We start from the raw sequence: 14962 nt of genomic DNA, 5'->3' as shown, positions 1-14962 counted from the left end.
TTACTAATTGATTTCATAACATTTTATGCTAAAATGTATACAGGGTCGATTAAAACTAATGGTCAGCAAGGTTAAAAATGTCAAAACTTTTTTTCTAGCTACTTTCTAATAATTTTGGTAAAAAAATTAATGAAATTAAAAACTTTGAAAAAATGCCTAAAATGCTACCTGACAACACACTATATGATTTATTGACAATATCCAATCAATACCTCAGCCTATGCCACTTCCCTGACATATGGAAAAAGCCATAGTGGTTGTAACACCAAAACCGGGTAAAAGCCACGCTAAACCTGAAAAGTATCGCCCTATTAGCTTGATACCTTAGGGAAAAATACTAGAAAAAGTGGTTCTGAGCAGGGTTAAGGAAGAATTAGAAATTCTAAAAATTATCCCAGTAAAACAGTGTGATTTTATAAAAGGCCTATCTACAGAAATACAGCTGGCGAGATTACAACAGAGCATTGTTGATTCTTTTAACATTAAATACTCGACCGCCATGATCACACTTGATATCGAAAAAGCTTTCGATAGGGTGTGGTATGGTGGTCTTATATGCAAGATAAAAAAAATTGGGGTGTCGCCTGGTATAATAAGATTTATACAGTCTTATTTAACTAATCGAGTATTTACTACCTCGATAAATAATAAAACACTCCCTTTTCAAAAGATGAGAGCGGAGGTACCGCCAGGTTGACCCCTTTCACCGACGTTATTTAATATTTACCAGGCAGACATTTAATATAAAATCATCAATCTAAATAAATTAAAAAATATCAAAATAAAAATAAATGAAGCCATTCTTATTACCAAGAAACGCGACCACGACATTCCAAACTTGATGGTGCTTGGCACAGAAATCTCTTGGAAAAGCGAAATTAGATACCTGGGAGTCACATTTGACGATAGGAATCTTTTTCTTAGTTAAAAGGCAAATAAATCAGTGTAAAGGTCTTGTTCAGCAATTGTACCCGTTCCTGAGCAAGAATTGCAGGATGTCTCTCGGTAATAAGCTCCTCCTCTACAAGCAGGTGATCAGACCGAAATTACTTTGTGGGGCCTGTGTCCTAACCAAAATCTCAAGGACAACGCGTAAGAGGCTCGAGACGTTCCAAAATGAAGTATTGAGGCTGATCACCAATTTATATGCAAAACATAGATATCCGCACGCATTGTAGATTAGAAACGATAGAGGAGTTTATTATCGGGAAGCACATTAAATTCAAAGAACGTATAAGGCTCTTGATCACCCAGAAATCCGCCGTTTCCTCATAAAGTGGCGTGAAAATAGACCCTGGAAGGGTATTTTCCGAACATATCAATCCACAATAGCTTTTTCAGGCTTCGCCGTGTGCCGTTTAATACTAAATGAATAACCATCCGGTTCGATCCTGCTTAGTCAAGTCCCGTCTCTCCGAGCCATCATAAACTCCGCAGCACTTCGATGTGACCAAAAACAAAAAGATAAGCGCCTAAATTAGCAAATCAGCGTTCAAAAGACCAGAAAGAGTCATGCGACGCTAGTCCGGATTAATCAGTGCCAACGACGACGACGGGCGGCAAAAACTCTAGGTTCGGCCCTGGTCCTGGATGAATTGTTGGCCATTTAAATATTTATGGAAATGTTTAACAGCTTTTACTGCTGCCATAGCTCTCACCTGGTCACAGAATGGGTTTCTTTGTAGTTTTGATGGTTTTTTACTGAAATAAGCTATCACTTGTACGTCATCTTTATATTTTTGTAAAAGGAAGACGGCTCCATTTACAACATTGCTTGCATCTATATTTAAAATTAATTTGTCCAGGATCTGATACGTGAAAATTGGGGATGAGCACAGTGCTCTTTTTAACCCGTGAAACGTTTCTTTATAACCTGCTGATCAACGAAATACCATTTTGTACTCCGTGAGTTTATTCAAGGTTAGTGAAATTTCTTACAATACTTCTGTATACTGTGCAAAGGCTTAGAAAGTTTCTAAACTAGTGTTTGTTTGTGTGTTCATGGCTAATTTTCGATTGCTTCGACTTCAACTGGAACTAGGCATCATTCTCAAGTCATTCCACGTAAGACAGTTTCCATAAGCATTTCAAAGGAATGATGTGTAAACTGGCAAAGTCCTATTCCAGTCGAGAACGCGGTATTTGCCTTATCTTCCGGGTGCATTTTTACCTGCCTTTATCCACTCTTCAGATCGGGCGTTAAGAACCATTGTAAACCTCAAAGCGTGTCCAGGGTGTCCTCAATTCTTGGTAGAGGACAACTGTTTTTCTTGGTACTGTCATTCAATTGCCGATAGCCTACACAAAATCTGATAGATCCGTCCTTTTCCTCTGCTAGTATCACCAGTAATGTCCAAGATCTCTGAGACGGTTCTGTCTACTCCTTGTGTCCTCATTTATTGAAGCATTAAGAAAATGTTACCTTGTTTAGCTATTGGAATTATTCGAGGTCTTAGAACATTGAAAGGCTAGAACTAGCATTGCCGTGGAAGTATGGGCGCTTTGTTTGCTTGAAACATCTCTGATGCAATGATGCCAAATACTTGTATAAATGTAGAAATGGCAAAAAAAAACACTGCATAATATCATTAAAATGTGTCACTCATTTTGACAAGCACAATACAATACTACTGATCTTCTCCCATAACATATGAGCATTTGCTTTAATAAAATATGATAAGATACTTTATAAAGAAGTCAATATTCAAAGTTAAATGAATGCAGATAACGTATATTAGAGTAAAAGCCAACAATTCGTAACGTAACTCGGTTCAAACCAATTTATTTCCAACCCGTGTGAGTCATACCTACTATCCAACCACAAAAAAAATTACTAAGTCCAGACAAGCAAATTTTGTTTTAAAAGATTCAGAGATTTGGTGGCCGCCAGCTTTTAGACAGTGGAGAAGGTAGTGGGAGAAATTTTAATGAGAGCGCCACTTGATTTAAATATTTTACACCAAACCCTGATATATTATGATGGTAATATAAGCCCTCCTTAATCAAGAAAATGATGACCTATATTTATGCTTGTACCTAGATCCTAAAAGCTGAAAATAATTTGGGAAAAATTCAAATAACAAGCCATAGGTCCACCAGATTGATATAATCATCCGAGAAATTACAAAGTCACTTCCATTTATATATATAAAAAAATTAAATTCCACTGAGATATTTAAATTTAGATAATTATTCAAAATGTAATACTGTAGTAATTTTAAATAAATAAAAAATTGATAAAAGAATTAAGAGTTACTTGAGGTATGCTTAAGGCGAGGAATTAGTAAAAAAAAAAAACAAATCCGCACTGAACTACTGTTCAAAGGGGAAAATCCAAAACGTGATCACGTGTTGTTTACAAGAAGTATATGTTTGGAGCCTAATTCACAATACCTCACTGGGCCTAAATACCTTTTACAAACTCTAGTCAAGTCACATTAATCTAAATAAAACTTTTAAATAGTAAGGTTCGAATTTGAAAGCCTATTAATGGTATGTTGGTGCAATAAAACCTATTAACCAACGACCAACACTATGACTAAATATGTTATTTGTAGCAAATAGCCGATCCCTTACAAGGTGATCCAGGCTCAATGTCAAAATCAATTATGTCGATGCTCGACTCAAATGAAAACCCTCAGGTTAATGTTAATAGACTTAGCAAGAACCCCTTAACGTTTTTGTTTTACATAAAAGAAAATAAACCCATAAAATTCAAATTAATAAATCAACCCCCAACCCTAAATCAAACCGTTCAATAAGAGAAAAATAAAATAAAATGTGCAAAAACTTGCGTGTCCTCTAATCTCTTGTGTATTTTGGCTAAGGTAGCTTAACTCGACAGCTCTGGAACCAGTCAGCTACAACCAGGGTAACGACCACATGGGCAAGTCAGCCGGTCTCCAACAGTGTTGGGATGACCAGAAGAAACCAGAGAATAGGAAGAGACCAGAGAATAGAGGAGAGAATGAGAAAAAAGAGAGGCCTCTAAAATAGAGGACAAAAAAAACAGTAAAATAAACACACAATCAATTCTATGGCAATTACCAACATGTTGCTACATACCTAAGGTGGTGAGCGAGGCCTAGAGTCTCGTTTTGTGGTTAGAAAACTTCAAAATCCCATAAATGGTGTGGGAGCAGCCGACCAAATCCAAAAATATCAGGTCAATCCGAAATCCTCTCGGCTACAACTTCCCACTAGACGTTCATCAAATTAAACCCCAAAACTTGGGAGGAATATTTTTCCATTCAACCGAATTCCCGGCAAGATGAACTTAAATTTTCCTTAAAACCACAAAATGTCGACTGTTCTTTCTGATAACGGGATGGCTACCGGCTGGACAAGGAACTGACAACTGATCAGACAGTGACAGGTGACACTGACAGTGAACTTGTCACACCCTCTCTTCGACACGATCTGACCCTGCCTCTTGGTGCAAACTACGCGGAGCCTCACTCTATCAAAATAGAAATTCCGCAATACCACAGCAAAATGATACTACTCGGATACTAAAACATAGAAAACTAACAAAATTTTCCCAACGGGGCTACGAAATTCCAATTTTCCTCTTCGCTCTGCCTGATTTATGACGCTTCGTCATCCGCCAAATGGAAACCAAACCTTAATGGGAAACAGCAACGCTGCCAAACCTCCACAACAACAAGTGTGTCAACCTGTCATTACTGTCAATCACAGTCACTGTCAATCGGCTAGTAGGGTTAGAAACCAGATGTCAAGGCACGTTTATTTACTAAAACTTAACTTGAAGAATTGAAGGGAAACATAGCAAGCAAAACTGGGGAGGCCAATTTCAAATCAATTAGGATACCCTGCCCAACATGATTCCACTATAGAAGAAAGTATTTGTAAGTTTTCCTACACTAACGGATCACCATCTAAACGGTCTTATTTACTCCACTCATAGCGCAATCTGTGGCACAACAGCACCCTCTAGAAGTCCCTCCATACCCCAGACATATACCGGCCTCATAGAAACTCTTGACAAATAAATCAAAGGTCAGACAGTTCCCAACACCAGGTACATGAATAAGGACTAAGGAAACATAATACAACTAACTCCACCGAGGTGTGCTGACAGGATAGTGTAGGTAAATACATTCCTAAAAATAATCAAACCCCAAAAGCCTAAAAAAAATAAATTGCATTGCTATCAAACCCCAAATTCCATTTATAAAAACTGCAAATCACAACCCTTCCAAGCCGATACCAAAAACCATAAACTTTTGCTCGAATTTATATGAAATCCCATGTTACATGCTTAGGGCAAAATCTGCATGTAACAATCGCATCCTCTTACGTTCATAAGTCAGGTAAAACATGAAATTAAAACCACAGATAAAACACCTATTTATTCGAAAACATACAGATATCCCTTTATTGACAAACAAGAAGTTAAGCGTCAAATAAAAAAGAGACCTTCCAACGCGCAATGAACAATGTCTTTCGTGAAATGCAAAACGAAAAATGTGCCGTTTATCTTAATGATTTAATCGTCTACTCTACCTCAAAAAACAATCCTATTCCAAAAATTACTAAGCAAATTAAGGAATTTTTATGATTATTAGGCTATTACAGAAAATTCATTGATAATTTCGCTAAATTGACTAAACCTCTAACCAAATGTTTACAAAAAGGAGCCACTAACTGAACATAATACTGAATTTGTAAATTGCTTTGAAACCTTTAAAAATATTTTAATGAACGACCCTATTTTACAATATCGATGTTTTAATAAACCCTTTAATTTAACAACGGATGCAAGCAATATAGCATTATGTGCTGTATTTTCTGAAGGACCAATTAATGGCCTACCATATACAGATCCTATTTTCGTTCGTTAATTATAGCAAAGTCTAATATGTTGAACTGTTGTAACTGTTGAAATCTATATACTTTGTTTATAGGAAACCGCATAGAGGCGAAATTTTGCAACGTCGCGCGTGTACGAGTGCCTGCGACAGAGCACCGCCCCGGCCGGCCCGAGGACGGGATTAGTAGACATCTGACTTTTGTGGGAGTTGCGTCGTTTGGCGACAAAATGTCCCAAAATAGTACGCGAAAATCCAGGCATTTTTAAAATATTTATTTTAATGCGGGTTTTACAGACATGACATGTCTAAAACCCGCAGTCAAGTCTGATAAAAATATAATAAAAAATCAGAAATAACACTCTAATAAACAAACTTAACAACATATAATTTTTTAAATAAAAGGGTCAAATAAACCGCCTTCTTTCGCTAAACAAAAACTTAACCTATCGTAAAAGCTATTTCGCACCTCCAAAAGAGTTTCAGGTAAAATGGAATTGGCACCTTCGACAATTTTATTTCGCAACTCCTCTAAATTTGTTGGCCTACTAAATTCATGCTTGTAAATGGTCTGCTTAAGGTAACCCCACAGATAAAAGTCATTTGGAGACAAATCTGGAGATCTAGAAGGCCATTTAATATCGCCAGTCCCACTAATAAGGCGATTAGGAAAAGTATTTGTTAAAAATTCTTTTACCCTAGCCGCGTTATGAGCAGGACAGCCATCTTGCTGAAAATAAACCGATCCCAGGTCTAATCACGTAGGATTTGAATGGCAGGAAGAACTTGGTTTTGCAGCAACTCAAGGTACTTTTGGGCGTTTAAAGTGCCATCAATAAAAAATGGCCCTATAACATTGTCGCCCAAAATACCTGCCCAAACATTCAATTTCTGAGGATACTGGGTACGAAACTGAAAACTTCTGTGCTTGTTTTCCTGAGACCAATAACAAAGAATGGAAGGATTGTGTTTGCCATGTAATGGAAAAGAAGATTCATCAGAAAACAAAATATTTTTTAAAAAATATTCGTTCATTTGCCTTTTCCATCATGGTTTCACAAAATTCCATTGAGAGTTTTTGAATACTTGAAACATTTGTACCCATATTTTTTCCAGATACGAGCAACACTTCTATTGCTCATTCCCAGTTCCTCTCCAACACTTCTAGTGGACCGTGTCGAATCAAGTTCTAGGATTCTGCAAACCATTTCTTCCCGCCGTTCTATATTCTGGACCACTTCAACAGGTGGTTCTTGACGTTTTGTGTGGCATTTTTTACAATCTTGAAGACAAAAAGATGTCTCAAAAATTGTAACCACATTTAAAACCGTTTTTGCTTAAGGAATCGGTCTATTCTCAAATCGACACCCGCAACGAAAACTATAGTAACTCAAAAAATCTCTATTTTTAGTTAATATCACGATAATATGTCTTATAAAGTCAAGATTTCCAAGGAAAAGTATATTAACTATTTGAAATGTAGGCAACACACATAACATAAAACAAATATATCGTATCCATTTGTTATGACTAGTTTACCGAGAAAACAATAGTAAGTTGAGTTAGTATAGTTTTCGTTAAAAAATAATGCGGAAGGATCATACTATGCTGAGTTACAATATTATTATGATTAGGTGAGCACCATTGCAATACAAATTTGAGGTTAGTTTGCGCAATTGTGTTTAACCTGGTGGCATATCATTCTCTGAAAAAATGAATAAAAGGACTCAAAAAATATTCGAACTTTTGAATGTGAGTAGTGAAACACTATCAAGATAACCACAATCAGGTAAGCAATAGTTTTGAGATCTCTGAAACGTTAATATTCAGAACATCTTTGTTATTGGTTAATAATAATGGCATCATAATAATAATTATAATAATATTAGTTTTTTAATTTGTTAATAATAAAATAATAGTAAAATAGTTATTTATACAATATTAGTGTTGTAAAGATTTATATTACAACACGAGGTATTAAAGTTGTTTATAATAAAATATCCAGCGTAGTAATATGAATTTACAACAAGAATATTGTATCAAATTTTATCTACTTTCATCTTTTAATAAAAATTTTTGGCAAAAGGCATTTTTTTAAATAAAAATAAAAATGCACCTGTAAAAATGAACCTGCTATTACATTTATTACGCGGTTTAAATATAAGGACAATAATCTTTTTGTTATATAGGTTCGAAATAAGTGTCAGTTATTTATGGGAAAAGTAATGATGTGCGGCACTTAAGAAGTACGTAGCGATAGCCGAGAAATATTAGTTTGTAACTTGATACTTTGTTTAGGTTAAAAAGGTTTAGAGGATAAGGCGTATTTTTGGTAAGAAACAAAAAAACAGTTCCATATGAAGTCGTGGCGGATAAAGATTAAATAAAAAATGATTGAATTTATAAAAAGAGTTTGTTTTTCGTTATAAATTTTAACATCAGAAGTGGAATGAACTCTACGCGCCGGAGTATTAGAGTCGTTCGCTGAATTAGACTATTTTCGTATAAGTGATTGTTTGATAGTGCAGGTGGCAAAATTAATTGTGTAATATACAGGGTGTTTCGGTGTTTATGTTAAAAAAAAAATCATGAGTGATGATGAAAATAATTTATACCAAAGCTTGCTGGAAAAGCACATTGAAAGGAAAGTTGAACAAGCATTAAAGAGGAAATTTGGACAGGTTGCTGAGGTTGATTTAACCGAAAGGGAGAGTGATAATGGAGAGAACTCTACGGTCATTGTACGGGGTGATATTCTTTCTACATTTAACCCAGACGATAAAAGTACTACAATTGTAGGATGGCTTCAGAAAATCGACCAATTAAGTGAGATTCACGGCTGGACAGATTACCAGAAAACGGCGTATATGCAACAAAAGTTACGTGGTGCTGCGCGTAGCTAGTTTAATCGTCTTGACGGCTACAGAAAAACGTGGGAAGAATGGAAAATGGCTATTACCAGGGCATTTCCCAGATGTACAGACTTTGCCACAGTTTTGGAAGAGCTAGTAAATAGAAAAAAAAGGCCAAATGAGACAATGACCCACTATTATCATGATAAGTTGTTGCTAATTCAACAATGCAGGCTGGATAAGGAAGCAGCAATATCCTGCGTTATTAAGGGTTTACCCTTAGAATTGCAGGAAAATGCCCGTGCTTTCCAATGCACTACTACAGATGAACTGTATGCTGGTTTTATAGCACCTTTAGAAAATTATCAAAGCCCTACGTATGAACCTAAATCAAAAAGATTTAAGCATGAAGGTGAGACCAAAAAGTCAACAGAATGTTACATTTGTGGAAAACCGGGCCACATAGCTAAAGACTGCCGTTTTAAGAGTACAATACGTTGCTACCTATGTGGTCGATTGGGCCATAAAAAGGAAAACTGCCGCCTACGAAATTCACGCAATATTGCTACTCCTAGCACGTCACGTGAAAACGTTGGGGAAAAATCTGTCAAGTTTTTAAACAAAGACGTGAATCAAATTTACAAGAAATCCTGTAAAATCAATGGGCATCTGGTAACCGGATATATTGATAGTGGTAGCCAGGAAAATATAATAAACTGCGATGTGGTAAACCAAATGAAATTGCCAACATTTCCATGCAAAAATATTTTAACTGCTTTTGGAGGTGGCACTTACGTAAGTGAGGCAACAACTAAATTTACCATCGAAATTGATGAGGTTAAAATAGAAACATCCGCTTTAATAACTAACCTTCCAATGGGAATGGATTTTGATGTTTTATTTGGACAACCCATTATTAACGCTACAGGAATTTCTTTAGTGGTCCACTCTGACAAGGCAAAATTGAGCCAAGACATTGCTGGTTTATTGGAAGAACTGACACTTGAAGCTGAAGATCTGAGGCCACTTGTGTTGCTTAAAGAGGATAGTATTATTAGTCCACGGTCAACCCACGTCGTTCCAGTGGATATCACGGGGGTGAAGGATGGAGAAGACTTTTTTGTAAATGGAAAATGTTTCCACTTGGGCAAATCTTTGATTTGTATACCAGGAGCTATAGTTAGGGGACCTTTGTCTAGAGAGAGACATAAAAGAAAAGCTTTTAGTTTTGTTAAATAAATGGCAACACTGTTTTTGCAGTAAAACATAGGAATTGGGTACGGTCAAGGGTTGTGAACTAAAAATTGAATTGAAAGATAATTCAAAACCAGTGTGTTATCGCCCTTATAGATTAGCCCTGAAAGAGAGAGATGTAGTAAAAAAGAAAATCGATGACTTGCTTTCTGCAGGTATTATAAGAGAATCTAATTCAGATTTTGCTAGTCCTATCGTTCTAGTGAAAAAGAAAACTAATTCATATCGTTTATGTTGTGATTATAGGTCATTAAATAAAATAACTAAAAAACAAGTCTATCCTATGAAAAATATTGAAGAACAATTAAATATGTTAGAGGGGAAATAATATTTCACAAGGTTAGATTGTAATCAAGGCTTCCACCAGATAGCTGTTGCCTCGGGCTCTGTTGATAAAACGGCATTTGTCACCCCGGATGGTCATTTTGAGTATATAAAAATGCCTTTTCGTTTGATAAATGCGCCAGCTGTATTTCAAAGTGCTATTGACAGAGCTCTGGGTAATTTGCGGTTTGATCAAGTTCTAGTTTACATGGATGACCTTCTAATCCCCACTAGTACTCCTGAGCAAGGTTTAAAATTATTAGAAAAAGTTTTGCAGTTATTGTCTGAGGCAGGTTTTAAATTAAATTTTAAAAAATGTTCTTTTCTAAAACAAAGCATTCAATTTTTGGGTCATGAAATAGGTCCAAATGGTTTGTCTCCGGGTTTAGATAAATGCGGTCAAAAATTTTAAACAGCCTACTAATGCTCACGAAATTCGACAATTTTTAGGCTTAGCTGGGTACTTTAGAAAATTTATTAAAAATTTTGCCATAATTGCCTTGCCACTTACGCAATTAACAAAAAAGAATGCCCCGTTTAAGTGGGAAAAAGACCAGATGTCTGCTTTCACCGAGTTAAAAGATAAATTAATATCAAGACCCATTTTAACACCCTTTAATCGTGAAACTGAAATTCATACCGATGCAAGCTCGAAGGGTATTGCAGGTATATTTTTTCAGATTTACGATGAAGGACTTAAACCTGTGGCTTATTTTAGCCGAGTGACTTCGGTGGCTGAGCAGGTATATCATAGTTATGAATTAGAAACTTTAGCAGTAGTAGAAAGCTTGAAACGTTTTCGTATTTATCTTATTGGTTCACATTTTAAAATTATAACTGATTGCTCTGCAGTCCGGTGTACTTTTGCAAAACGTGATTTAGTTCCAAGAATTGCTAGATGGTGGTTATCGATACAAGAGTACGATTTTGAAATTGAACATAAGCCTGGAAGTACTATGAAGCATGTAGATGCTTTAAGTAAAAATCCGCCGGTGCATATATCAAAAATTAATATTGAAGATTGGTTTTTAACAATCCAAATGCAGGATGAAACACTACAAAATATCATAAATCAAATTAAAAATAATTCTAATCCCGATTTTAAAAGGCAATATGTATATAAAAATAGTCGACTTTTTAAGAAAACATTAACTGGCGAAAAATTAGTTATTCCAAAATTTGCACGATTCCAAATATTGCAAAAATATCATGATTCCGTAGGTCATCCAGGCTTTGTATGTTGTTTAAAATTAATAAAGGATCAATTTTGGTTTGCAAAAATGTCTCGATTTGTGAAAAAATATGTTCAAAGTTGTTTAGATTGTAATTATAAAAAGGGTAGTTACGGGAAAGAAGAGGGTAAATTACATCCTATAGCAAAACCTGATGTGCCTATGCACACAGTTCATATCGATCACGTTGGTCCATTTCCTAAAAGTAAATCAGGGTTTACGTATATTTTGACCATTGTTGATTCCTTTACGAAATACATGGTAGCAAAGGCTTGTCGTACTTTAGGTTCGGCGAAGTGTATTAAGAATTTACGAGAGATTTTAGGTGGTTATTTAGGGTATCCAAAACGTATTGTTTCTGACAATGGGTTGGCATTTACCAGTAGATATTTTAAGGAATTTGTAGATAGTAAACAAATTAAACATATAAGGACAGCTACCGCGACGCCTAGGGCTAACGGTCAAGTAGAAAGGTTTCATAGGACACTTTTAGACGCAATGAGAACAATGACTAGTGATAGTGATTTACAATGGAGCGATAAGTTACCTGAAATTATTTGGGGCATTAATAATACTGTCAATGAGAGTACTAAATACAGTGCTTTTGAGCTTTTGTTCGGGTATAAAAATAATGTTCAAAGAGATTTAGAAGGGTCAATCACGGTTGATTTTTCAGATAAAAGAAAGGAAGTTAGTAAAAATTTGAAACGGGTTTCTGAGCAAATGAAAGTTTGTTTTGATAGAAAGAGAAAACCACCGAAAAAATATAAAAAGGGTGATTTAGTGTTATGGAAAGGTGGTGAGTCTTGTAGTAAGACCGGCGTCAACTCTAAGTTAAGTGGCAAATTTACAGGGCCGTATGTAATTGAAAAGATTTTTGGTAACGATAGGTATAAGATTAGAAGTGTAAAAGGTATGAGAGGCTATAAAAAGTTTAACACACTGGTTGCTGTTGACTCTTTACGACCGTATCGTAGTATAATGATTAATGAGAGTTCAGGTAGTGAATCCGATGAAGATGCAAGAGATAGACATGATTTGATTGATTTATTGGAAAGTTAATGTAGAATTTAGAATTTAAACTGTTGGATTGTTGTTTCTTTTCTTAACTACAGCACTTGGCATTTTTGAATAAAAAAAATAGTCGGACAGGACGACTTAAAAGGGAACCTGTGTAAAACAGTTGATAATAAAAAAAAAAAAAAAATCTGGCCAGAGTAATGTATGGGGTGAATGACCTGTAAATAGGGTTGAGGAAGTGACATAAGACAGAAAATGAACTAATTGTTGTGAAATGAAAATTAGTCATCAGATAGTTTCGAAAATAGCTATGAAATGCTATGATTGATTAATAAATCGCTGTGGAGAAAATGTAAAGTATTTTCGATTAATTAAGAGGCAAAGTATTAAATTAATTAAAAAAAAAACATATTTAAGAAAAGGAACAACCAAGATCCACACTAAGCCATCTTGCTGTTGTAGAATTTTGTATTTCAGGATTGTTGAGGTCATCAAGGATTGTTGGCCAGGAAGTTATGATCATTATTTTCCGAGGGCGGAAAAGAGAATTAGGATGGCCGAATATTACGCGGTTTAAATATAAGGACAATAATCTTTTTGTTATATAGGTTCGAAATAAGTGTCAGTTATTTATGGGAAAAGTAATGATGTGCGGCACTTAAGAAGTACGTAGCGATAGCCGAGAAATATTAGTTTGTAACTTGATACTTTGTTTAGGTTAAAAAGGTTTGGAGGATAAGGCGTATTTTTGGTAAGAAACAAAAAAACAGTTCCATATGAAGTCGTGGTGGATAAAGATTAAATAAAAGTTGATTGAATTTATAAAAAGAGTTTATTTTTCGTTATAAATTTTAACACATTCATTACAGCACTAATTTGGTAATAGGCGGTGCCCTTACAAAATGATTTATCTATTACAGCACTAGTGCTGTAAGTTATAATTAAATATATAAGATCTAATGTATTTTTTTTAGATAATCTCCCATCTCCTGTTTTAAGAAGCAAACATGATGATAGGCCTTTGTCGGCATCATTATCAGCATTAACACAAAACGATGGTAATATAGGTATAGTCTAAACTAATTTACTGGGCAATTTAACATGGTTACTTTAAATAAATATTTTTTTCAGAAGAAATTTCTTATTCAATCGCCAATTTCGCTGAAGAGGGCAATAATTCAGTTCAACTCGATGAAAATCATACCAACTTAAATGTGTCAAACCATGATAGCGATACTAAAGGTATCTTATCGCATATTTAAAACATTATTTTTTATCAAACTTTTGTTTGGAATTCTTTTTAGCTAACAAAAGCTGTTTTACTCACTCATCCGATGAAAGTACTTCTCCGTCGAAGCCGAATGTTCAATTAGAAATCCTTAAGCTACATAGTGACGTCAAGAATATGCCATCAACATGTAGTGGAGTCGGAGGTAAAAACTCATTATTTTATTTGTCCGATAATTCTGATGAAGATCCACATTATGAGCCCGAGTCCGCCACAGAATCCGATGACTTTTCTGAGAATAATAAGCCCACTTATCCGATACAACATCAGAAAAGGAAAAAAACTACAACAAAATGCGAGGTGCGTAAGAGACTACGCCAGGAAAAAGACTGGATTGATAATAAAGCCAAAAGAGAACTTAATCTTGGAGTTAGACACCCAAACAGAAAAGGGGTGTCTATTCCAGAACGAAAAATAAAAGCTGGCTGTGAGGAAAAATGCAGGCTAAAATGTCATAATAGACTTACTGAAGAACAAAGAAAAAATATATTTAAAGAATTCTGGCTAATTGGGGATCACACAAGGCAGTGGGATATTAACTAAGCAACTTAAACCACAAAATACAAACAAATTAACGTATTTACATTTTCATAACACTATTATAGGTTAAGTGATATTTACTTACCAACCACGTGCCTAGTCCAATAGCGGGGCATTTAACGCCGTTACTTAAAGTGACAGTTGGTGCCGATGGGGTCATGTTACTTGATAACCGAATATTGGCGATTGCTTGGTAAAAAAATCGATTTATATCGATAAAATTAGAACCGATTCGATAAATAACCTGATGATTGGCGAAACTGCGTTTGGCAAAATTCATTATCATCGTTATTGTCGAGGTCAAATATTAGTCCGTCACAAGCAGAATATTAGTGTGTTGTTATCGAGCGTGAGTAGGTTTTTTTAAACCTTTTTAGCAATAACAAATCACTTGACGGCGGGCCGGCCTGATATTAAACCGACGTTGGATGTCCTCGGGGAATTCTTCAATATTTTATTGAATTATTGCGTAAGCCAAGATAATTTCGTGATTTAACAGAAATGACCGCTTAAATATTGTTTCCATGCCAAAATGGTTTTTAATAGAATGACTGCTAAAAATAAAATTTTATTATGGTCAAGAAAATAAAGAAAAATATGCCTTTTTGGGGTTTAAGCAAC

General features: G+C 35.2%; 1 protein-coding gene across 1 annotated transcript in view; it reads right to left on the bottom strand.

The window, feature by feature from the left end:
- LOC126746907 (aldo-keto reductase family 1 member B1-like) overlaps positions 1 to 14727 on the bottom strand; it is a 35481-nt gene extending 20754 nt beyond the window's left edge. Inside the window, exon 1 of the mRNA XM_050455330.1 lies at positions 14427 to 14727. Within this exon, the coding sequence (XP_050311287.1) occupies positions 14427 to 14627 (201 nt within the window). The 5' untranslated portion in view covers positions 14628 to 14727. The remainder of the gene's footprint in view (positions 1 to 14426) is intronic.
- Between the last annotated feature and the right edge of the window lie 235 nt (positions 14728 to 14962).

The sequence above is a fragment of the Anthonomus grandis genome, chromosome 18 (genome assembly GCF_022605725.1).
Source record: "Anthonomus grandis grandis chromosome 18, icAntGran1.3, whole genome shotgun sequence".
NCBI classification, from domain to species: domain Eukaryota; kingdom Metazoa; phylum Arthropoda; class Insecta; order Coleoptera; family Curculionidae; genus Anthonomus; species Anthonomus grandis.
Note: the sequence above shows the minus strand (reverse complement) of the source record. Positions and strands in the feature narration are given on the sequence as shown.